The sequence below is a fragment of the Acanthopagrus latus genome, chromosome 16, assembly GCF_904848185.1.
Source record: "Acanthopagrus latus isolate v.2019 chromosome 16, fAcaLat1.1, whole genome shotgun sequence".
Classification (NCBI taxonomy): Eukaryota; Metazoa; Chordata; class Actinopteri; order Spariformes; family Sparidae; genus Acanthopagrus; species Acanthopagrus latus.
Window position 1 is genome coordinate 22,483,475 of NC_051054.1, and position 27,071 is coordinate 22,510,545.

At 41.3% G+C, this 27,071-nt stretch overlaps 1 protein-coding gene across 2 annotated transcripts in view; it reads right to left on the bottom strand.

The window, feature by feature from the left end:
* alk (ALK receptor tyrosine kinase) overlaps positions 1–27,071 on the bottom strand; it is a 322,469-nt gene that overhangs the window by 178,578 nt on the left and 116,820 nt on the right. For both annotated transcript variants that reach the window (XM_037072734.1, XM_037072733.1), the window contains exon 2: positions 5,986–6,096. In XM_037072734.1, the coding sequence (XP_036928629.1) occupies positions 5,986–6,096 (111 nt within the window). The remainder of the gene's footprint in view (positions 1–5,985; positions 6,097–27,071) is intronic.

Consider the following 27,071-nt stretch of genomic DNA (forward strand, 5'->3'; position numbering starts at 1 on the left):
ATTTATTAAAAGAGCAGCCTCCCATTTGAAAATGATGCTCCTTTGATACTATAGAGTAAATTGATCAGTCAGGACAAACACGGGCAGCAGTTCACTGTAAACCAAGCCTTCAAATAGTTTGGTGTGTACAATAAATGTGTTTGGATGCTCTAAAGTCAATGAATACATTGTTAAAACACTGTTGCATTTTAGTGCTGTTTGCAATTAAACGGGGCATTCCTACAGTTGCCAGTGGATGTGACCGGGTTTACACGAGACGATGTGTGATTGGTTAATGAGCCTTTCACGACACTAGGACCCTGACCTCATTCATCAAACGGAGCAGAGATTGAGTGGTGTATCGCATTACACAGCCGAAGGTCATTGAGATGCAAGTCTACTGTGACCACCTCCATTTTGTATATAAATGAACTAGTCAATTCGCAGTAGTGCACAACTCTGTGATTACATGTTTCAAGGAATGAGATGCTGGCTTTCCACAGGAGTGCTTCTGACACCAAATAAATTAGATCTAACGATGTATGTCCCTTTTTGAAACGAGCGTAAAAACTGAGCTGACATATTTCCTCATGAAACACTTTAACTGAGATGATGAATATGTTTATTTTCTGATTACAATGAGATTGTGTCTAGCTGCGCTTATTTATGTATCCATTACTCTTTTTATGGCCCAGGTATTCTTGGCAAATTCATTTCCCCTCAAGGGAACTGGGGCTGTCCTGTCAAACACACGCAGATGAATAGATTGAGAGGCAAGTGATTTTTGACGAACAGCAGGAATGAGATGTATTGTATAGAAATGATCCAAAACACTCGAGAATAACTAAAACAGAAGTAGCTGGAGACACAAATTGGGAAGGGATTGCTTCTTTTTCTTGTTTACCCAGTATGACTTGACATTAATCAGCAGTGTTTGCGTTTTGTGAGGCAATTAAAATTGTTTCTCTCTTCCCTGGTTTTTAAGATTAAGGATCCGAATGTGATCAAATGTAATTCATTTATTGACGGCGATCAAATAGAAGAGCCAGCGACCCAGAGGTAAAGTGGTTCGCTCGTCGACATTTTACGGCTCAACCACATGTGACAGTTTCCGTCTCAGATCAGAGGGGATCAAAGTCAAATGTCAGGCTTCCCATTCCTTGTGAACTCACTCCTTCACCTTATCCTTAGCATCCACTCTCCAAAACTACAAAGGCGGCATGCTGGCAGGGGGTCAAGAGAAATTTTTCATAGCAGACCCTCAAAGGCCTCGAAGATATTGGTAAGGAACTACTGACAAAACCAAAAAAACAAAAAAAACCAAACCCTTTTTGCTTTACAGTATGTTCCAAATCATTAAAACACTTTGCCAGTTCCCCACTGTTCCAGTCAATAACAACTCTGAGCCATTAAAAGCAGCAGTTCTTGTCAGAGAATTCTATTAATTTGGTCACTGAATTTCCATCCAAAACAGACGCTTCATTTGTTCCCACGATTCAGCCTTAACAATTGAACATTTAGAAAAAGCATCTGTGGCATGACAGGTGATTGATAGACCACAATCAGCTGCAACCATGAAACTCAAACAAAGGGGTGTTTCATTATGAAATGTTTATTTGCTGATTGTCTTGCTCACATCAACAACTGTGCATCTTCAAATCCAGATTCAAACCAAGCAGATGTTTCCATTAATTGATTTTTTTCCCTCTTTTTTTGTATTTGTCATCATTTAAGCCTGAAACATTTAAAGCAGCTGTCTGAATTTCCCACTCTGGAGTAAACTGGAGATTACGTCAAAGTGTGACTCTAATGCTGTGACATTAACGCCTAAGTGTTTGAACAATCTATGTGAGAATTAGTGCTAAAGATTTGCTGTCTTTCCTATTATAGTAATTCAGTGGTGTTTCAATTTCTAATCGACTCGGGATGTGATGTTAAACTGCTGCCTCGGCGTCATACTGATGTCTCTGCCGCACCTCTGAATATTGCACCACATTTGAAACGAACTCAGATGAAACGGTCCCACATTGTGCTCTTTTTTTTTCTAGGCTGATGCTTTTATGCCGGGTGTCCACTGGAATCCGTTCAAATACTTCAATGTTCAGAAAACATGTTTTTACCCCCAGGCATGAGCTGCAATCCCCTACTGTGTTTCCACACTGGCCTGTGTTATTGCAACCACAGTCATACTGGGGGAACGGCTGAGCGCATTGACTGTATACTTGTGACATTACAACCTTATGTCATAAGGGTTGGGTGCGATAGGAATTTTTTTGATACTTTCACTGTATTTTTACAGCAGCTGGACCTTCTTTATAATCTCACTTTCTACAATATGTGACCTGGGAATATGGAACTTTCTGGTCTATTTGTTTGTTGCTCAGGCTAACACATGCTTGTGGGAGCTTAATTCAAACTATCCTCCGCTGCATGAAAAAGCTGTGCAAATGGAACAATGTGCACACTAGCAGAGGCTGTACGGTCTGAATAATGTGACGCCATGAGGATGCCATATTAAAGCACCTGCACCACTGCTCTATCTTTTATACCCCCCCGCCTTTGCAAATGTGTTTTATTTCACTGCTGTGTCTCATTACACTAGAACAGCACTACCAGCTGAGTGAGGCAGATGTTCTATTGTAGAGCACGGCAACTCCTCAAGTGGCTAGCATCCATCTGAGTGCCTCTGTTACAGCTGGCAGCCGCAGCTGAACCAGGACAATCCATCTCGATGAGGAGAATAGGTCTAGAGTGAGAAAGATGGCGGATGGGAAGGGTTTCGCCAAACTGACTATGGCAACAGGCTGCCATTGCTGTTATTCCCCACTGTGAGAGCTTAGGTCAGAGGGCTCTGACATCACTGACACACAGATGGCAGATAGTCATCTTACCAGCACATAAATGCAAATAAGGAAGTCAGCTTAGCCTGTAGCCCCTGCAGCTAAAAAGGCTGCTAATAGAAGCAGGGAGGCAGGAGAGAAGGAGGGAGGAAGAGTGTACTGGGGGCAGCTGGTGGCGAGTGGCCAGTCAGTCTGTGTTGGCTGCTGTGGTTGGTAATAAATGCCAACGGACAGCAGATGCTGTAGGGAAAGCTGAGATCTATCACTGCAGCCTAAAGCCACGCTCACCACACCATGTGTTGAGACCTGCCCTCTGTAAAACCTTCTTTTCTCTGTGTCCTCTGAAACTGTCCGACCCAAAACAACTGAACACCACCCAACCTTTTAAAGCCCCTTCAAGAGTAAGAGGCCGCAGAAAGAAGGCTTTTGTCAACTCTGGCTTGTAAAACAAAAATAGAAATATTGGAGAAGACAATTTAATATTGCACATCCAATACTGTAGTATGTAGTAAGTAAAACTTATTAAATTTGCTCTTTTATGTTCAATCAACATTTTGGCACGCTCCATAATGTTCGTCGGTAAACACGGTTTGTTTCAATGAACTGTGCCATGATTCATTTGGAGAATTTTCAGTCATCTGGCTTTTACTGCCCAGATTCCAGCTCATCATCATGCTCGGCTCACTAATCACCACGCCGAGAAAAAAAAAAAAAAAAAACCCTCCACTTCTGGTTTGTAGTGGATGAGCGGTCAGCGCTGTCATCGTATGAAATAATAGAAAATGCAGTGGGCTGTGGGCATGATAGATTGATTGATTCAAAAACGGCTGTCTGACTGACACCAATTACAGTCGGGTCCCCTGCAGGATGTCACGCAGCCACAGGCAGTCGAGCCGTGCTCCCAGGGTTTCGTAGACAAGGGTGTTGGGACTTTGAATCATCATTTACAGGAGGAGCTGCCACCCTCCATGAGGTTGGAAAAGGGGCCAAAAGATCATGCTGGGGCTGTCACCACCCTGTGATGTGAATGGGCTTTGAGAGTCTGGCGTGACAAGGGTACACAAACGCTCCTCTGGGAATACTCACGCAGGTTAGAAATTTGTGAGGTCCAGACTGTTTTCTTTATGTGTGTTTTTTCATTTTTGAACTGTTATTTCTTAACATACAAATGTGTTGTCTTATTCTCTAGTGAAAGAAAATCCACCGTCAGTTTTCTCCTCATCTCTGTTTTTTTTTATGTAGTCTCTCCCACACAGTTAGCTGTCTTACTGATTAGTGATCAAAATAACCACTCAAAGTAAAAACGGAAGTCTTGCAAACTTGAAAGGAAGACTTGAGTCAGGACTGAATTCAGAAATTAAAACGAATAAAACACTGCTGACTTTTCTTTGATGTGGATGCAGATGGTATTCTTTGAGTTGAGGTAAAGAGGTGAACACACGGCTAATAATCACAGGTTGTAGTGGTACTGTTCGCCTGTCGTCCCCTATATCATATTATGATTCAGAAAGTAATTTACAAATTGTGTGTATGCGCAAAATGTTATGTCTGTTATGCCATAATGTAAATATAAAGAGTATGAACATGTAAGAGTGTCCTTAAACTATGATGAATCCAGCAGGTGTCCCAAGACCCAGTTCTCCTCCCAGATGACCACAGATCAGGTGGGACCCTCTACATCCAGCTCTGTCCAATCATTTCAAGGCAATAGATTTAGAGATGTGGCAAAATTGGCCTGGTCATTTGACTGTAATGTGCTGTATTGGCAGTCAGTGCAATTTGAAAGCCATCCTCCTACTTTAGCTTCTGCAATCATGCTGCTTCATACAGTCATGTATGTCAGTCTACAGTCATGTAGAGGTGGGCTGTGGTAGAATGAGAGAGCATGCAGCAGACCTTGGGTCAGCTGAGCAACAGCCTCTCAACGTGATGTGAATGTATATAAAATAATATATGAATAATAGTAGTAGTGGTAAATAAAAGACTATCTATCTATCTATCTATCTATCTATCTATCTATCTATCTATCTATCTATCTATCTATCTATCTATCTATCTATCTATCCATCCATCCATCCATCCATCCATCCATCCATCCATCCATCCATCCAGCCAGCCAGCCAGCCAGCCAGCCAGCCAGCCAGCCAGCCAGCTATCTTTCTATCTATCTATCTCTCTACCGCTTCATTTATCTTTGGCCTTTAAAAGTGATTAAATAATCAAGATCTGTTCTTGTGTTTCTCGCAGCTTCGGGGAACTGAATGCTTTTGTAACTGAAAAATTGCTTTCTAATTCCTTGATTTGGTTTTAACATTCAACAGAGAAAATGTAATGAACTTTCATTGTTTGGAAGTACTATTTAACATTTTGGCCAAACTTTGTCACACTTTGAAATGCTTTTTTAAAAAGAATTTGTTTCTAATTAAACTTCTCTTAATGGTTGAATTTATCGAAATCCGGTCAGGGAGAACTTGATCTTTGTGTGCCTTCTATTCAGTCTGTCTTCTTTCAAAATAATATGACTATCATGATCTTGTTTTCCTTTTGCCTTCACTGCAATATGCATTCTTTTCTTTGATTGATTTTTCTTTATTTTTCTTAATAAACTTTGACAACTGAATAGCTCAGTGAGAGAATCTCCAGTATGTCTGTCTGGCAGCATAACTATTATTTTATTGACAGCAATAAATCAGCTTTTCCAGCTAGTAACATTGTAATACTGGATCATTTGATTGAAACATATTTACTGTTCAATATACGTTCTACTCATATGCTGACTTGCAGGAGCAGGTAAATAAGAGTATGTGTCTATAAAGGAAAGGGAAAGAGTAACATCATACTTTTATGCTCATAGATTTTCTTTATCTGCTGTATTTTATTACAGCAACCACTGAAAATGGCTATTTCTGGACTAACTCTATAAACACCGCGGCAGTGTTAGTTATCTGTGTCCTTGACTGGGACAGAGACAGGGCCAATCAACCAACACCTAGCCATGTGACCACCTGACGTGCCAGAGGCCGGATGGGAAAGCGACATTTATATGTGCTGATGGAGAGCTGATGCCAAGTGTCACAGCCAATTGGGAGCAAAGGATCTTTTATCGAGGACGGAGGCACCTTAGCCTGTCTATCTGTCTGAGGAGGGGCGACAACGTCAGACTCACCTGATGTGGGCGAGGTGTCGCTGGGAAAGCTCAGGTCGTCCTCGGCCACCCAGGAGAAACTCCAGTACCCTCTAGGAACATCAGACGCCGTCCTGCCAGCCGACGGTTCGCCTGCAAACACAGCAAATCCACGTCTTACTTTCAGAGCACATAAAACCATTATTAAAACAGAAAGGCACTCAGTTCAATAAAGACTACTCCATGCTGTGTTTGTTTGGGCTGGCTGGTTCCTATTGATTTGCCGTCTATGCTCAGGTCCCATGTAGTTGGTGGACCGACTCACACGTGGCTCCGCGAGACTTATTAAAATCTGTACATGCTGTTCCACTGATGGCTGGTGGGAGACATGGCGACAGTCCGGCTGTAATCCCTGTAGATATAAAAAAATATGATGTGGTGTTTCACCGCAAAAAAGTTCTTGAAATCATTAACAACTTCAGCATTGCTATGTCAGTGACACATCTACAGTATAGGTCTGGCAGATTAATAGCTGTAAAACTCGAGCGGTGACACAATGAACTTGAGTCATGGTTTAAAAAAGAATCCAACGGCCCGCATGAATTGGTTATTGAATATCGATGGGCTGCATAATTACCTGAAAACAGGTCAGTCTGATTTTGTTTGACTCTGTCTTCACCTTGTAAACTCGGGCTAATTATCGAGAGATCGAACAAAAGTGGCTTACTGTAAAGTCGACACAACTTTCTCTCACACTTCTGCACCCTCACCTCCCCTCATTGTCACCACACACACACACACACACACACACACACACACACATGCGTGGTATCTCTCTCACTTTGTCCTTAGTCCATGGATAATTAGTGCACAGTCACAGTCCAATACACCACTGGCCAGAAGGAGACTCCTGTATAAATCCTGCAGTCATTTCAAATGAGCCTTAAAGAGCGATTAATCGTAAACACTGCCTTTCATGGAGCTGAGCAGAGAGCAGACTTTGGTTTGGGTCACTCTATTCAGGGTTCATTCTTCCTTAGCATGATTTCCACATACAGCAGATGATGTGGGGAGAGAGTTTTTGTTTTCATTTTTATCAGGGGCTAACTCCACCCATCCATTTAAAAATGATGAATGCAGATTAACATTAAACACTTAGCATTGGCTTACTTTATTGTTATGTTTTATTTCAGGTCTTTAATTGTATACATATATGTTTTACTCTCTGCTAGAGTCTCTCAGCTGTGTTGACCAGAGCAGAGCAGACTGACCACAGTCCACTGACCTTCCTGAGGTATACAAATACACTAATCATGCCTTTAGGCTAATAACATGTTTACTCCTGCAACTGATACATCAATTCTATACTATTAATTCTTGAAATGTTCACACATTAGTTGATGTGTGATTTAACAGACCGTGACATGAGATGACACCTCAACAATGACAGCTCGTGTTTTTTTTTAAGCCATAATGGCTCAGCTAATAACAAAGTGACGCCCCCCCCACATTGAAACTGCCATGTCTCTGCAGATGTATTTTTGAAAAAAGGACTTAACTGCAATAGTTTTATTTCTCACAGGGTCAACATAAAAGAATCAGTGATTTTTAAAAAAACAAAAAATTAAATAAATCTTTAATTTTAAATCATAAACTGCATTTGAGCAAAATAAGGAGTTGCTGTCTGAGTGGACGTGTTTGCCCGGGGTTATCTAGATTCCTTCCTTTGCATAACTGGCTTCCGGCCTTAACGATAACCACCACTCAACTGAACTGAAATGAGTTTTCTGTTTTCTCTCGGTTTTATCTGAAGATGAATTATACTCGTCTGTCACACACTGCCTGTCGCAGCGACATGCTGCTGTGACCCTTCTTTGTCCCTCGCTGATGGTGAGGTGAGAGGAGCTGATTGCGGCGTGGACGGAGGGCCTGCCTGCGTTGGGCTCAACAGCTGTTGCTACAGGAGAAACTGGCTGGCTGGTTGGATGCTGCATGAGCTGGCGGGGCGGATATGGAGCTGCTGGGGGAGCCGACTGGCCGACACGACACCTGTTGTGAGAGGTGGCACGCTTTCTGATTGACTGACAGACGGGGGTTGGACAAGCTAGCTGGCTGAGTTTGACGTTATCTGGGAGGCATTTCTGTCCATCTGTGTGGCGCGTTGGCAAAACATCCTGATATTTGATCATTTTGCCCTGTACAATGAAGACGACAAGAAGGCCTGAGACAAAGGATTTTATTAGAATTGAATCTATTAGGGGAAGAATTCGGCTGTCATACATAAATAATAAGGAGACGGATGTAGCCGATCCTTGTTTCCACAGCTGAATCCAATGAATTAATCAAATCCCAGCTCATTTAGATGTGTTGTGACAATTTCATAAATCAGACAGGGAAGACGTTAATACGTCTGGCAGGTGAGCGAGTTTGAGCCGATTTGGAGAAACATTTATTGCGTTAGGGCAGGTGCATCTTTAATTAGATTTTCTTCAGTGTGAATTCTAAAAAGATAACACGTCAACACAACTTTACATGAAGATCTTAAATAAGTTATTGATTACTCTTCGGTCTCTGCCGATGAAAACAGTGTCACTCAAAGTGTATTCATGGAGAGCATTACCTTCGGCGGCCCTGTCAACAACGCAACAGTGGCCGTAGCAAAACACATACACTCATGTGCCCACAGCCAGCGCTCTGATTTCTACTCACCACCACAGAGGAGAGTTACCCCAGCTCAGTGAGCCGTCTAATTCTGTCCCACCCACACTCTGAAATCCTTCAAATGCTTAGTGGATTTATCAATGAGGCTTGACTCAACCTGTCACTTAAAGATAGCTCTGCATGGACATACGTCTCTCTCATTCTCGCGCTTCCCCATTTATCTTTTTGACTCTCAATCATTCAAATGTCCGCATCCACAGCTTTGTTTGTGGTGAGATTGAAGTGGATGGTTCCAGAGGCCTGCAGAATCACACACAATATGGGGCACTTAAACTCAAGAGGGACACAGCGAACAGCTCACGAGGTAGGAGAGGCACAAAGACTTTGAAGAGGACACTACTGTACATGATACATGTGGTGCTTGTGGGCTTTTGTTTTATGCTAATAAAGCCAAATATCCATGAAAGGGGTTGGGAGGTTTCGCAGGTACCGGATCTTTAGGTCGAAGCAAGACCTTGCATCCGGAGTGGTCTGCACTAGAAGCACATGGATTCTGCAATGTTTGCACTCATGTTAAACAGACATGTCTAATGTATTGCTCATAGAGGCTTGCCTTGCTCTCAGGCGCCTTTGCAGGGGTGAGGAGATCCCGCTTAACAAAGACGCCTGGAGAATCAAGCGATTCCAGCTAATTAAAAGGGAAATGAGGAAGCCATCCGTTTACGCTGTTTGATTTTCATACTCCTTGGCCTTCTGCATCACAATTGTCCTCTTCTTTTTGCCCCTTAATTAAAGATTTACCTTGGGATACATACATTACTGCCTAAATAAATTGATTGCCTGTCAGGCCCAGTGACGCGTCATTAAATGCTCGTCTAAGTCTGCCAGCACCACATCAGGCAGCTGAGGCCCAGAATTGGCTGCTCTCTCTCGGCTACAAAAGGCCGCATCGATTTCCATCAGAGGAGCCCTCATGTCCACTAAGCACTCCGACTTTCATTAAGACCTTCGCAGAATTCCAGACACGTTGCTCCTCAAACCCAAAACACACACGTGTGTGCGCGTGTGTGCGTGTGTGTGTGTGTGCCCACAGTCATTCGCACACACACACACTTTTCTCCCGATAACACTTCTCACCGGAGACCTCTACCAACAGCGCTAAGGCTGGTACCACTTTGTAATTAAACAGTCTTTAAACAAGAGTAGGCAACTTTAAATAATTCATAAATGTCTCTTCTGCATTAATACAGGTGTCAAGTTTTTCGAAAGGCTTAAGTCTCATTCTAAGTGACTAGCATCCAAGGTTGAACGGGGTTAAACAGAGTAGACAGATTTCAAGTGTTCATGTAAATATGCCACCTTCCGCTTGTTGTTAGCTTTAAGTGGGGGATAAGTTGCTTCTAAGAGGCTTTCTGTGTTTGTCATAAGATGTTGCTGCAGGATTTTTTTTTTTCCCATAAACCCTGTCTTGTAAACAAGTAGGGATTTTGATACAACTGTAGGATGCAGCTTATTAAGTGAGTGCTGCCCGTGAAACCTGACTTAAGGCCTCCAGGGATGCAACCTCTTCTCTGCAGATGTTTCTGCAAACTCACTTCTCCCTCTTGCTGTGGCTGAATTCTAAAAAATTAGATGACGGCACTGCAACCTGCAGAGAGTAGACATGGCTGATATAGTAAACAATGGAATTTTTTAACAAAAAAAGATCTGGTTGATTGTAACAGGGTACAGCGTACGGTAGCTCTGTACTGCAAATGTTTGAGCTGAAAACAGGTCAGAGTGACACGTGAAAGAAGTTGCTTTTGATGTTTACCATGCCGCCTCTGTAAATGAGCTGCGGATACAATAAACAAGGCAATGCTGAAAAACGGATGATGAAATAACTGCCATGCCAAACAACCCTTGAAAAGCTATCATAGGAATGCCTTCCGACAGCCCTTGTGAGGCTCCCCTAAGTAATGTATGTATGTTTGACATGTGTAACCACAATTCAGAGTGAGATCAAGCGCTGTTTTCTCTCTCGCGGCATGCGCCAGATGATTTTTATCAAAGAAATGGATCATAAGGCTTCAGTCTGAAGCCATTATCCGGGGGAAGAAAGGGCTGCACAGCGACAGTGAAGATGTCAACTGGGCTTCATTGATGCTCATTACAGAAAATGATTTCACTGTTGAACACTCATGACCCTTTTTGCTCTGAGGCTTTGCTCCCCTAGTTGTGCTCTCAAACAAACAACAGCGCCCTTAACAGCGGATTAGTCACAAATAATGCATCGGAATGGCCCATTTGCAGATACAGATGGTAGCTTAAGTTGCAGAGGAGGTTCTCCAGCCTCATTCACTACGCTCTGTAAAATAGTGTGCGGCCACAGGGTGTCTGATTTAATGATGGAAGCACTAATTTGATTAATTATGCAACGTGCCTCCGCCCCTTTTATGCATATGTTTATTGTGTATGGCCCACTGTGAGCTCCCGCACTTCTTACAGCAGATATTCTGCAGGCTTTGGCATAAAATGAGTCTCCTCATATTAATTTAGGCTCTAGGACCACCGCAGAGGCACAATATTTCATAATGAAAGAAGACTCGGAATTCTGTTCAACCCATCACATAATGACGGTAGATTCTGCTGGAGCCTTCTTCTGTGCTGGTATAGACCGGGTTGTGTGGAGCTGTATGTTATTGCTCGACTGCTGCTTTAACAAAGCTTTAGAACACAGGTTTTAAAGAAGGGAAATGAGCCAAAGATACCACAAGAAGTGAATAGACAGGTGCATGCTGGAGAATGATGAGGTGGCTAATGAACAGTAGCTGCTGCACAACAAAGCTCATGAAGGCAAATGAGGTACTTTAGCTTCATCTGGAGGCCATGAATCAGCCAAATCTGAACATAAACATGTCTTGGTCAGTCCCACCCTGCACTCATTTCCTTTATTTGCACTATGTAACTTGGGTTGAGCAGGTAGGATCATCCAAGCGAAGCACGCAAAGCTTTATTTATGCAATGCCAACTATGTTTCATGGTGGAAATGCTCTGTTTGTCCGTGCTTCCTGGTGGACAGAAACCTTACACAGCAGCCTTTGCTGAAGTAACCACTAACTCCCATTAACTGTAGCTGCTGTTAGCTAGCTAGCTAATGTAACATTACATCTGACACAATATGGTCATTGAAACCTGGGATTTGCATTCATGACTGTGGTGTTGCTCTCAGGACCTGTAGTGGTGCCAAATTGCACAAAAAAAAAAAAAAAAAAAAATCCTACACGATGTTGGAAATTGGTTCCTTTGTTTGAATTCAAAAACCAATTCTCTTCATTTACTTTTACTAACTATCATACATGATAAAGAAAAGCAGCACATCTCTGCTTTTATGAAGTTCGAATCAGCAAATATTCAACATTTTTGCTTCAAAAATGACTGAAACTTATAATGAATTATCAAAATGGCTGGCCATTGTTTTATTTCAGTCAATAGTTGCAGCTCTGTCCAATCTTATTTTTGCATTTTTCATGCCACGTGTTGCCTGGATATTAAAAAAAAAAAAAAAAAAAAAAAAAGCCAACCTTAATAATCCTTTTAAATAATGATTTATTGCTTTAATTAAATGCTAATGTGCAAGTCATCAACCTCATACTTATAATTCTAAGAAATTAGTGTACCCAGCATGGAGTATATTTAAATCCTAGATCCAGGTTCTTTTCTGATGAGGCATTAAACTGTACTCAACGACACCAGCTACTTAAATATACCTGTTGGTTTTTTTTTCACTAAGAACCACGCTCATAACAAAAATGGCAAAAAACACCTGCAATGTTAAAAGAAGTGAGTTTTTGAATGATCAAGAAGTAAAACCAACCGACAGAGGTAAAAATATAGTAAGATAAGATAATCATACATTATGATAGTGACTGGGTGGCTTCTTCCAACATACCTCCATCCTTCAACCACTGTGAGAGCTCATGCTGCATCTACTTACAATAGAGTTGAAAATAGAATGACTAATAAACAAATTCAGGGATCTTGAGTTTAGGCTTCAGAACATAAATCAGAGAGGTCGTCATCTCCCTCTTGACTGCCGTGTGTTTGACCATGATGATGTTGGGTTGTTTGTTTTGTTACATCATCAAAGCACCAACCAAGGAAGATCTAAATGGGCCTTCCTCAATGACCGAGGCATTGATTAGTTTTGTAGCGCCTCCATTACCCCGGAGACAACTGACATTGTAGTGTGTGCGTGTGTGTGTGTGTGCGTGCGTGTGTGTGTGAGTACAATGAACCAGCTAGTTTGATATTTCATGTACATATGAATCATTCATCAAAGAGCACGTTTCAAAGCCCACTCTATGCACAAAGAGGTGATGCTCATAAAAGTGAAGCTTCCCGTGGATTGCACTAATCACGTGAAAAGAACACTATGAAGACAAAATTACACACTTTTACTTTTAGCTTGTGTCTCATGCATGCTCAGTGAAAGTGAAGGGCGATGTAGCACTGCTCTGCTCTTGGCTCTAGCTGTTACCTGTGTAATGTTCCTCTTCCCTCACTACAGGGAGCTGTGGGTCTCCCAGCAACCACATGCAGCAATGAACCACACACACACACACATACACACACACACACAGGGCCAACAGGACACTACATTTCTCCACTATCGAAGAGGGGACCACTTTTACTGGAACCTGACCTGCACCAGGCCTTACTCAATAACCTGTTTTGCACAAAACCCAAGCCTATCTAAAACATTTAACAGGAATGGCTGTGTGCAGTTTTATATAATAAGAATATATATGTAATAATAAAATGTTGTCCAGACATGAAATGTTGAGAACAAATCAGATGCTCAAAATCCAGAATATACATTTCTAGAACAGGATGTGCCCATAAACATACAAAGATAATCATACAGGTCGAGAATATAGATGCAATCAAGGTAATGAACAAAAAAAATGTGAATGTAAGCTTGTTGCTGCATTTGATTTAGCCTTGCTTTGCTTTGCACAGGTTAGCTGTATTTGTGGGAGAATAATAGTAAAACCTTTTGACAGTCCACTTGGTACGAGTCCAGTACTGCTGTATTTCAAGGAGACATGCTCACCCTGAGTCACAGCTTAAAAACGTCACATTTCAAACGAGATGACTCCAAACAAAAACACAGAAAAAAACTTATATGAAAGTATAAGACTGTATATGTGAAATAATAATAATAAAAGATATATCAGTGGGCCCAAATGAGCTCTCCAGGTACATTGCCTCAGTTTTTTGTTTTTCTTTTTTTTTTTTTAAATGCTTGACCAAAGTCCAATGACTGGCTATAGAAGCTGCACACAACATTTCTAAAGTGGGAAGGGCAACCATTTCTCCATGGGCAGCATCCCATGTTGGGATTTCCATGCTGAAAGTTTGTCTCTCCTTCTGCCAACATTATTAAAACACCAGGTAATTAGCACATCAGGTGAAGTGGGGAAACTATTATCCATCCACTTCCAAGTCCAATGATATATACCTAAGGGATTAATTACTGACGCATACACTTTTTACAGTTTATCAGTTTTGCTGGACAGCAACAAGAACGCTTGTCATCATAACTGTTGACCTACATTTTATACCGCAGTCTGGGTAAATACTCGATTCTACCATCAAAAAAGAATTTGCTATGGCCTATATCTCAAAATGAGTGGTATTGGAATCAGCTAGCTGCAGAAACCTCAGCGTTATTTAAATGAGTATACGTACTGGTCTACTAGAACTGTAGTGGTAAAGAAAAACTGGGTGATCATAGTTTCAGCTGGCTAAAATATGTGATGTTAATCAATGGTTCACGCTTGATAAGGTGATTAAACCCTATTTTTGATTTGATAGAGGTCAGCAAACTGACTTTATATGTGTTTGCCCCCCACAGCCATGCTACTGTCCCTTTGAGCTTATTGGTACCAGGTGATCATCCCACTTTCATTCCGGTACTTCAGACTGTGAAAGACGGAACTCATGTGCAGTCGTTTGGTTGAGAAAATCTTAATGCCGATTTGGGGACAATAGCTGGGTAGCTAGCTGATCTTGTAATAAATCATAACATCACATATGTTAACGGTGTGTCTACTGTATGCATAGTTGTTGTTTTTCCTATCTACTGGAGCAGTGAACAATATTCACTTTGCATAAGGAATTGGTGATTGTTCCATCTATAACCCAATAATTCCACTGTTTGCATGTAGGTTGTGGAACAGCTCTACTACAGTTTTGCTCCGTGCTCCGTCGTCCGTCAACCCCCCTTCTGAGCAACGAGGTGCAGCACTGCCAGTCAGCTGAAGTTGTGAGACCGGCGAGCTTCCACGATAATTATAGAATCACGTGTGACCGCAGATTTACGTATGTGTTACAGAAGTGCTGGGATTTGTCTCTTTTTTTCTGAGATTTCAGTGCTGGTGTGTTTTATTATGAAAATCAACGTGATGTTGCTGTTGTTTCGGTGTGAATTCCTGTTTGCTCTGGGCTGAAGCCTTGATTACGTCTATGGAAGGGTCCAGAATACCGGAGCTATAACGGAAGTTGCTACGCATTGCAGCAGAGAAGTAAACACTGCCATGGCGGAGCGGAGGTGGGCCGAACACAGATTCGGTGGAATTTAAGAGTTAGTCAAACCTGCATTGGACGGTTATAGCCTTAACGTTGTCCCTTAATCTTTATAGTAGCCACCTTGTCAGGCATGATGACAGAGGAAGAAAGACGGGCGGGGATCAAAAATACAGACTTCACTACATACAAGTCACTAAAAGAAATGCACCTAAAGATCGTGACGTCATTTAGTCTTGGCAGGCCTTCTTACAGGAATAAATATTACAGTGGCAGCAGCAAAAAAAACAATATCAACAATCATCACAGCAATTATGTGCAATTTCTTTTCACCAATGGCAGTGGCTTGAGTTAGTGCAGCCACTATTCTGAGCTTGTCCCTGACTGACTGCCCACTAATCAATCACCCACAGCCACACAAGTCATATCGGAGTGAGCAAGCACATTGAAATGAAAGAGAGCTGCCATTCATGAGCAAGACAATGAGGAACATATCTCTTGTGTTAAACTGTTGTAACATGCAGGTCGATCTCACATGATAGTTTCAGAATATATATATATATATATATATATATATATATATATATATATATATGTATATATATATATATATACTTTTATATATATATATATATATATATATATATATATATATATATATAGGAAAATAGTGTCAAGGCTAACATGAATACAGCTGCACATGCTGTGTGCAATAGCACTACAACAAGATCATTTTCAAACATCTTCCTGTGTGTATTATCGATGCTATGCCTGCTGTGTTAGAAATTGTGGTATATATGCTTGTGGCTCTTTGACTGCTGCTTAATGTGGCATGTTTCTCTGTAATCTGCAGCAGCGCTCTTTTTCATTGGCTCCAGCATTTTCAGGACACGAACACTGAGTTTCAGGCTCATGCAATACTTGTACTATCTGTTGAATTTGATATGGCTCGAAGATCGCGAAGGGGTCATTTCCAAAATTTCACTTTGATTTTTCAGCATCCTCCTGCTTTCTGCTGTAACCAGGCAACAACATTACAGGCAGACACGCTGTCAGGAAGCAGTGATGTGTGGAAAAAAAAAAACATCTCACATGTCTCATGTATCTCTGTTGAATGTAAAAGTAGTGTTTACCTTGCTGCACTGACAGTGTGAAAGAGCAAGTCAGCAGCCCTGTGTGACCAGCCCAGTTGAGGCTGTGAGACTTCCCACCGATATAAGGTTATATTTGTCCTGCAAGCCCATTTGTTAAAATAAATAATATCTAACACAGACAGATTTTAACATAGATAAAAAGCAAACAGAACATATGTGAGGCATGGTTGACATTTAATCATGCAATGGGTACGAATTTAGAGTAGAAAACGATGAAAAATAAACTAAAATGATCAACGGCATATGATGTATTGTGTTGCAGAGATATTGACAGAAGCTAGCATGCTAACCAGCTAGCCCGACCATATCCCAGTCCAGATCTCCTGCGCTTGCGGTATAAACACTAAAATGTCCCAGGTGCTCCAAGCTGCCAGCCTGGACCACCAGCTATACCACTAACTGAGCTAACAAGCTAACAGCAGGTACAGTTAGCAGCAGTTAGCAGTTACTCTTGAGATATGCGGCTCCCTGTTTGTTTATATGAATGACCAATCTTTACTTGCTGCATGATAGGTATTAAAAATAATGAATTAAAACAAATACGAAGTTGCAAATAAACAACATAAAAAAACAGGTTGGTAGATGATTAACAAGGAAAGCAAGCCTTTGTAAATTATGACTGATGTCTGCCAACTATACTGTTAGCTAGTAAGCACATAGCATTAGTAATACGTTAAGTAATGTCGTGCCCACTTTCCAGGAAAAATGGTGATGAGTTTAACTAATTCAAAATTTAAACACAGTGTTATCTCAAAATGAAAATGAATAAATAAGTTTTGTTTGGTTGTTGTGAGCAAAATGATTTCAGTGCCACATTGTACCAGAGATCATTTCCATTTCCACGTATGAAACCAGTTTGTCATGCAACTGTTCAAATTGGTTGCAGCTGATGCGTCTGACAGCTGACGGGTACGTTACTGCTGCCTGGGAACAAATTCCTACCAATTTCCCACCTGCTGTGTCAGGGAAATTTCTGCCATACCAGTGATTGCACATCAGCGTGCTTCATACAATGTTGTGTACACGATCCCCTACTTAGTTTTGTCAGCTACCATTTAGCGATTGAGAAATCACCCTCTTCAACTTCTCCCCTACTCTCCTTGGGGCACACTGTACATCTTCTCAAACGATCAACCGTTTCATCAAACTTTCTCCTCCATCACATAACAAAGGAGCCCACGAGCCAGAGAGTGGCAGCTACATGTCTCCAACATGACAGCGTGCATCAGAGGGATCAAAGAGACTCATTTCTTGATGTTTAACAGTTAGCTGCAAAGACAACAGAGGTGAACACAGTAAGAGCCGCCATCACTGGAACGCTGGTGAAGATGAGTGCTGTGAAAAAGACCTATGTCGATGCCATGTGGCAGGCACACTGGATGCAGAAAGCAAGACAAAAACATGAACTGAAGTTTTGTCTGATACATAAAGCTCATAGCACAGATTTATTCTGAGCACATTCTTTCAAAATAAGTACGTTTGCATGAAAATCCCTTGCAAGGATTAAGAATGGCGGGAGCTTGATATGATCAACAGGCACTTTAACATAATAACCATGTTGATCAAGGACTCGGTCAGATCTCAGCTTTCTGAGCTATTTCGGTGTTTGCGTTGAGGTGGAAATGTGCCAGACTTTGAATAACTTCCCTGAAACGCCAGCTCATTTCCTCTCCCATGCTCTTCCATTCATTTGGAATATCGACTTTTAAATTCCTGCAGATGTTCAGCGTGCGTTTCGCTAAAACTGCACCGCAGGATGTCGGGGAAATATGTGGAAGCACGTCAGCAAATACATTCTTAAACATCTGTGACAATTTTGATGTCTCTGCTGCGAGTCACACATCAAGCAAGAAAATGTGATTTGGTAGGAGATGCTCCAAAAAAAAAAGAAAAAAAAAAAAAACAAACCCTCAGCTGACAGCCCCTCTGAACTGCTGTACGTGAAATCACAAATCAAACACTGCCACGCAATATCCACTGACACGCAGCCTCTCTCTCTTTGCCCCCTGACGTTTTGCAATATCTTGGATATGTCGCATACATTCTGCACGAGGCTCCACTAACAAACACAATCCATCAAGTAAGAGCTGCCGCCGTATGAAAGTGGACATGATTTACCACAAAGCCTCCCCACTCCCCCTATAATCACTTGAGTTAATGTAATGTGGGCAGGCTTTTAAAAACTGAAATGGTACTCCATAAATCTGGCCCGTCTCTTGACCTGCCATATTTCCTTCCTGTCTTGTTTCCACCAATTTCTGCATGCATGCCCTCTCTCTTTCCTACACACACACACACACACACACACACACACACACAAAGCATCCCACTTCTTTGGCAGTCAGTCCTTCCAGTCCCCTCTTCTCACCAGAAGTCTCTCTTTCTCCATGAAATCAGACTCTCACCTGCTCTTATTCTGTGTGATTCCCCTCCACTACAGCAGGACGGCCACTAGTAGTAAATCATCTCTGTTGCCTCTCAACAGTTTGTCCCTTGACATCTCTTCAGAGGAGCTTTGTCTAAGTGGGTGTCCCACACTGCCCTCTACCTACTTTGAAACAAGCTCGCTCCGTGTTGTTTCTAGTTTCTGATCTGAAAACATCTTCACCTGATATCATAAGACCGTGCAATCCTGATGCAATATTTACAGACTAGACTACGGTAATATTGTAAAACACTTTACAATATTAACAATGCAATCACATTATAGAATGACTATTATTAATTCATATAGATAATTATGAAAAGGTAGATCCTTCTGCTGATAAACCCGCTGCATTCATTGCCTGCAGATTTATCAAGCTGACATGAGTGAAATTACACTTGATTTTATAATATTAATACATATTTGATAATGGCTACAGAACGGGATGGATTAGAAAGGGGTAATTACTCGTAACTCAACACAATTGGTGTAGGCAGGTTTTCTTTTAAAAAGTCTTTTCTTCCACACCTCATGAGCGATGTGTTCATGAGCCCTGCAGTCATATTAGTTCCACACAGTCTCTGATTGTCTCGGCCTGCTATATTTCATTCACATTTTGTGCGTATGTGACTAGACCACATTACAAAACTCCAAAACTTGCTTCACAGTTTCTTATTTTTAAGAGTGTGTCGACCCAATCACCAGAAGAAATCTTGGCAATGTAATTTCCACAACTTCAGGTTCAGTTTTCTTTACCTTTCTTGTCACAGCGCTTTCCTCTGGTTAGAGCTCATTATACTTATAATGGAAAGGCTATTTTTTAAAACATTTTTAAGTACTATATCATAGACAACTGGACAACTGGACTTGTTTCAGTTATTGAACTTGAGTAAGCGTGATTAAAACACAGCTTGAGACAGCCTGAAGTCAACTTAAAAATGTCCAGTGGTTTCATGCCTTCACATGTGAAAAAAGCTGTCTCCAACAGTGTTCTCTCATTTCACAAACATCTTGCCGACAACATACCCTCCTCCTGACAGTTTAGCTCACATACAAGTATCATCAACATGTTATAACTCATCGTAGAAATCTCGTTCCGATACAAAAAAAAAAAAAAACATACAAAAGCAACTTATCTGTGGTTTGCAGAGATGTACAATGTACAACATTTATCCTGGCAGTTAGGCTGATTATGTTATCAGCTGTAGCTTGAGATAATGTATGTTGAAGTGCTACAACGATGCACAGTGTAAATATCATGGATGTTTTCATCGTTTTACTGTTAAGTTGATCACTGGACTCTTCTCAAAAAACCCCTTATTCTTTTCACAGCGTGATGGCCCTTCTGCTGCATCTGGTTAAGCTTTACAACAGCTCAGATAGATTGTTAGGTCTAGGTCATGCTACATTCTTGCTGTTGTTAGTGGGTGTGTATCTGTGATGTGTGCTAGGGTTGCTGTGGCTCTGCTATAGCAGGAGGAGGATTTGGGAGCGAGTGCGTGTACGTGAGTGTGTGAGCGTGCGTTTGTGTGTGGGCAATGTGCCACAGAGTCAAAGAATCTTTTTAGCAAATGTGTATCTGTGTGTGTTTGAATGATTAGAAAAACATTTGGGGACATTTTGTTCAGATGGACCCTGCGTCCTAAAACCAGCCACCAAAAAGTACGCTTTAAAAAAAACGAAACTAGGGCACTAAATTTGATTAGTTTATCATTTAATGAGTTTCTTTGCTTGTTTGTGTGTCTTAAAGCAGCTCTGTGCACAAGTTAAATTAAAAATAAAATCCGACTTCAATTCTGCTTTTTGCAAATGGTCACCGGCCAAAAAGAAAAACTGCATGCAGGAAATGACAGGAGCAGCTTAGTGCTCCAGTAGCAGAACAATGCCACGTCAAGCTGAGAGCAAGAAGCATGACCAGGCTCTTCAAATCCAAATGTTACTTTCTATAGACTGGCTGTTACTGGCAGCGTATGCATGCAGCACACTATCTACATAATATAATTACAACAACAATTGAAACTTTGGAACTAACCAGAGCAGCAGAAAAGTCATTCCGTTAAACAAAAAAAAAACATGAGGCCATTGGGCTGTGTCCATATACTGTATGCAGGTATACCCACAGAAATAAGTGAAGATACCCTCATATAGATAAAGGCTGCAGCCACCTATTTTAACCCTTTATGGAATCTATGGCATGCAAATGCATGCGGGGCGGGGGCATTTGTTCCTTGATTTTTAGAATTAAAGGTGCAATTGGGCACCTTGAATTCATACTCCCAACAAATAAGGGCAGCATGCCATCCAAGTGATTGCTGACTCTTGTTAACTTTATCCTTTTTATACGTCTGTGATTGAGGTTTTCAGGCCCAGGGCTAGCTTCTTAGCACTGTAACGTCACCAGATATTTTTTTGTTAATTTAATTTTACTAGGTGTAGTTTACACGCCTGCCAAGGATGGATGCGCAAATATACTGGCCAAACATTGGTTTTGTCTGATATTCGCCTTGTTGACTGCTATTGGCCTAAATATAGATATAAGATATTCACAGATAGAAGTGGCAGATGTTCATCATGAGTTATTGGACATCCCTACCATCACTTTTGTTTCCCAGACACAAAACAGGAAATAAAAAGAAACAGAAACAGAGCAGAATAAACAACAAATAAATACACAATCCTACACCCTAATACCAAGAGCTGGTATATGTGCAGCACAGGCTGGGGCTACACTACACCACTGTTACAGTAAAGAGTTGCTGAAGGCTTCGCAACGCAATATGAAGAAGATTAATTTTTTTATGGGCCACGAGCAAATTTCCTCACAAGGCACTGTGGGATTCTGGGTAATGCAGGACTGGTCCGTGACGATACCATAGAGGAGGGGTTGAAAGTTGAAAATGTTAAACTTCATGTAAATGTGAGAAATGTAGAAGGGAGACTGCCATGATGGCTTGCTTGTGGACTAAGAAGCTTCGGGAAATCGACTGTGGAGGAGAAAATGACTCTGACGTGGTCAGATGGCCCAGAAACCTTTTTTCACCGCTTCCATAGTAGGTAGGTTATGGTTGTGTAGACCTAGCTCAATGAAAAACATAACTATTCTCAGTCAAGTTGTCAACAAGCCCAGGTGTGACTGTCTAATATAACAAGTAACTCCTGGCAATAATTAATGCTTGGCCACTAAACACCTAAGTTACAGCCAGCCAACATATATTATGTCACAGATGAATGTTAATCCCTCAGTGAGCTGTACAAATGTGTGGGCTGTATTTACTCAGTGGATTCTGCAATATTTACTTGAAATGAAATAAAGTCAGCCAATTATTTTCTTCAGGTTTATTTCATTGGGATTTGGGGAATCCTCCATTACAGTAGAGGAGAAGTGGATCAGGAGCTTCTAAGAGACATCAGACAAGCACGCACCAGCCTCCACCAGCGATCCAGTCATCCCCAGATAATGACCAGCCACAGTCTACAAATGAACAACAGCAAACAAACAGCAGAGGGTGCCCTTACTGAGGAAGATGAGGATGAAGGGCCGACCATTAGTCTCCGAATGGATGCCACCATTCCAGCAATAGAGTAGAAGACAGGGCAGACAGAATGCCTTTTAACCCTCTTTGAAAATCACCCACTTACAGAAATGGAAAAGTCATCCACTAGAAATTACACCTCCGTGCCATCAGATAAGGATGACTTCTTTCTGCGGGGCTTTCTGCCAAAATTAAAGAAACTTCCTTCGGACATTGAACCTTTTATCAAGTTTGAAATCCATTGCTAATATTTGAGGTAGCCCATTATATTGATTAGCTGTTCAAGCTTTGATGCAATGGCTGTGCTCAGTATCTAGTTGAACTTCAGTGATAATTTGTCATTCGTACATGGTTGCCTCCAATGAAAGTCTCAGTACATTTCTATCTTTAACCATTTATCAGAGGTGAATTTTCTTCTGCCTCTACAATAATTTGTATTTTGTTCCTGGACAAAGACAAAAAAATCATTTCTTGAATTTGTGATATATTTCTCAGCTGTACTATATAGTTTATAGCTACTCTTAGTGATTTGATTGTTGTATTTTCAGACACATTTATACCACAGAGCTGTAAATGACTTCTGTAGGGCTCATCTGGTTAAAATTATGAGTTTGACTTCCAGGTAGAAAGCAATTTAATACAATTTTTACCCTCCTAGCTGCAATAGCATGATGGAAAACCAGTATGGACATACAGTTATTTGCCATGCATGCTATTACTGATAATTGCGTCTCATTTTTTCAGTACTTTTCCAGCATAGAAATGACAAAGTAATACTGATGTACTATACATTATATACGAAATGATTCTAATTGTGTATTTCACAAATGGTGAGCTTTCTACTGGGCTTGATGCACTGATCCAAAAATAAATACAATCAAGTCAGGACATTTACTTTCTCCTCTGGGTTCATATTACAACATTGTTTCTCAGCCCTGGTCCTCGGTCCCTCCCCTCTATATTTTACATGGTCCAACACACCTGATTCAAATGAATGGGTCATTATCAGGCCTCGGCAGAACGTGATGACGAGCTGATTATTAGAATCAGGTTTGTTGGGGCAGGGCTATATCTAATACATGCAGGGCAGGGGGCTCGAGGACCAGGATATAAGTAAAACACAGTTTTGGGGGTAATTTTGGCCCTCCTGGTTTGCAGTCCACATCTGTGACAACCGAGTGTACTGACCCCTCACACTTGGTTTATAAATGTAAACTGTTGATTTACTGGAGACATGATGTAACAGTCACATTTAGGGCAGGAGAAATTATGTTAAAATGAGGTCAGAAGATGCTGGCGCGACTAACAGTCTATCTTTTTGAAAGAACCCTTTTGGGGGAACCTTCATTATGTTGTCTCTACATGGGGGACATCCATTATCAGTGGCAGGGGAGAGGCATCACACCCACACTGAAATGCAAAATGAATAAATTCCGGCATGCACAGGCACGCACACAAAAAAATATCCTATGAAAGGTCATAAATTGATTTTAGCAGAGGCCTGGATTCAGCATGGTCCACAGCAAGTTTATGCAAAAACTCACATTTGTGGAATCAATTTATTTTAGAGAAAATGTGAGCGGTTCTTTAAAAAAAACCTTTGTGTGCTCATTGCTGAAGACAGCCTACAGCACATGGTCCTGCCATGGACCAGCTTCCCTCTTGACTGTAGCAGGCTTTATAGGCTTCTCCCATGCTCGTGGCTTAGTTTGTGCCATTGTATAACCCATCCAGCTGATGTGAATCCTGGCAGGTGCAGAGCCATCTAGCAGATGTGCAGGAGATCAGCCTTTGTTTTTGTTTTTTTTGCACTGTGGATGCAGATGAAGTTGGGGGGGGGCACAAGCTGCTGTGACACACTTAATATCACTTTCTCTACTCGACCCAGCAACCCACCCTCAGCTTTGGGAAATAAATGGTACAACACTTAACATTAACGTTCCACAACTGAGATGGTAGTGAGAATCCTGCTCTCTCTTGACTTGCTGGAGCCAGGAGAGGGACCTTCAAACACCTCCTCAGGGGGGGGAGAAAACAGCAGAGTATCTCTTGTCTGTTGCTCAGCCCCTGGGATTGTTTCATCTTCAGTGATGACAAGGGTGCCAGCAAGTTCCACAGCAAGTGTCAGTTACTTGGTAGGTTGAGGCCCGTACTTGTCCACCATGCATTCAAATCGTCTCAGCCACAGCAGGAGCTATCGGGCCAACAGGGGATCTACCACTCAGGAAAGAATCTATATCACAAAAAATATGCCGTTTTCTGAATAACTAGATCCTGTAGGTTATAATTGATAGCATGCATTTCAACCAAAGCTAGCACCAGGCAGCATCTGTCAGATTTGTTCTCTGGTCTTCTCTGTCAGACTATGACCAACAATATATCCACGTTATATGGTATAGCCATCACAGCAGATGCCGCCTAAAAATATATATTCATCGAATAAACGTAACAGTTTTAGAGGGCATCATCATGACAAATGGCTTACTGACTCATATACAGTATGTATTAGAGCAAGTGCAGCCCCAAAATATGATTTAACTGGGGGACTGGGGACCGTTGGAGCAATCCAAGTGTGTTTAAGTTTAAAGTTAAAATTGGGGCATCCAGCACCGAGCACTTCTGATTGGCCGTTTACACACAGCATTTTGTTATAGCCACAATTCGTCACGGTGCTACTGTGGCAGTCTGGTTCATTTTCTGTTTTCTGTTTTCGGTTCTGCTTGTCTGCCTTTTCCCCCCCTCTTTTCACCCTCACCTGCTCCTTCCCTGTGTGTGTGTGTGTGTGTGTGTGTGTGTGTGTGTGTGTGTGTGTGTGTGTGTGTGTGTGTGTGTGTGTGTGTGTGTGTGTGTGTGGGCGTGGCAGCAGCAACAGCAGCAGCAGAGTGACACACCTGTGTCGGATCAACTCATCACCCTCCATCTTTATCTACCCGGTCTCTCCATACCTTCAGCGCTAGTTTATTACATCCCATACGGTGATTTCAGAGTTTTTTAGCGTTCTCTTGACACTCAGACTTCGTGTTTTTGCCTTTGTGCTAATGCTCTTGTCTTTGTCGGCTCCTGCAGAAATCTCCAGCACCATCCTGCCCTGCTTCCTGCTTGCCTACTCTTCTGAGTTCCTGAGTTTTATGTCAATAAGTTTTATATGACTAATTTGCCTTCAACTAGCTTTGGTTTGCATTTCTGATTGGCCGTTTACACACAGCATGCAGACTAAAACTAGTTGAAGGCAAATTAGGTTAAAGTGAATCATGCTGGGCCATGTACCTGGTTACATTAGTCATTCTGAACTCAACTTTTTTTTTAGAAGGGTTAGTTTTTTTGCATTTGTTTGTAAAAAAAAAAAAAAGAAGAAGAAGTGTGAAACATTTGTTGCTTTGAATGCAATACAATGATTACTTTCTTTTTAATTGGATAGAAATAATTATCATTTGATCATCACTTATTAAATTCTCACTTAAGATCAGTTGTATTGCCCTGAATTGACCTTTTTTGCATTTATTTAAAACTCCTTAACAAAATAAGTATTATTAAAGGTCCTATTTGTAAGAAAGCTGACCAGACATACCAAAGCGTCAGTAATTGATGAGTTGGGGAATTAGACTCGAAAACTAACTTTCTTACAAAAAGGACCTTGAAGTAATTCACTTTCACACTCTTTCTCACCTACAAGACAAACCTTTGGTTGATCTAATTTCACATAAAAAGGGTCTCTGCTAATTAGCTGCAGCGATGCTTTCTATTCTAGGAGTTTAAGTGGAGCAGTTTGGTCATTTTCAGACCAAATGTTGTGTAGGCATGAATTTTAATGAAAGCAGGAGAGAAATGTAGAGGAGCATTTTTCTCCCTGGGAAAATGGCACGACTAATATAGGTATCATGTCACACATCACAGTGCAGATGTCACCAGAAATATTAATACTGCCATGATCAAGGAAATGTCAGCGGGTTATTTCAGTCTGTCTGATCCTGTATTGATCCATAGTCCCATTACCTTCGCTAAAACTCTTGGAAGAGTTTGTGTGTTGTGTAAATTGAATCTTTCATGTGTACATCAGTCTGTCCTTACAACCTCCCTGTTATTGATCAGTCCTGTGGCTTACTACACCATGCCTTTCATATTAATACTAACTGATATGCAGCTAAAATGATGAGGTTTTCATGGCAGGAAGGGTGTGGCTGCCCATGCGCAAACTCCTTCCATTTGTGTCAAGTGCCGTTGAACAAAGACATGATTTAATCTAGTTTCCCAGGCAGAGAACCTTGATCACAACAGTGGAACGAACAAAAGTATTATCTGCTAATAAGAGCAATCATTATGTATATTGTTGTAGTGGAACCAACTTTGCCTGGATAAAGAAGGAGCTGGGGATTTTTTTGGGGTTCCCCTTTTTTGCAAGCAGGAAGCAAGTTAGTTGCTTACATTGTGATCTAAAGCCACAGATCAGCATTAAAAGACCAATATTATACTGATTTTTGTTTTAATACTTTCATTTTCCTTTGTTGAATGCTCTGTTTTAGTGCCTGTCTCTTTAAGACCCTCCCTCCCCAAAAGCCCAGTCTGCTGTGATTTGTCATCTCTCACAGGCCTGAGCAGGCACCCCTCACCATGTTTTACACAGCGTATGTGCAGTTGTTTTTGCAGTTATGGTCATGTTAGGGGCATAGACCATTTTCCTCTGGCATCATGCTCAAGGCTCAAATGTTGCACTGCTATGTTTCAGGTTATAAGTCCTATAAATGTAGAAAATGACATTTTGTTCTATTTTACCACTGCCCGTTTGTT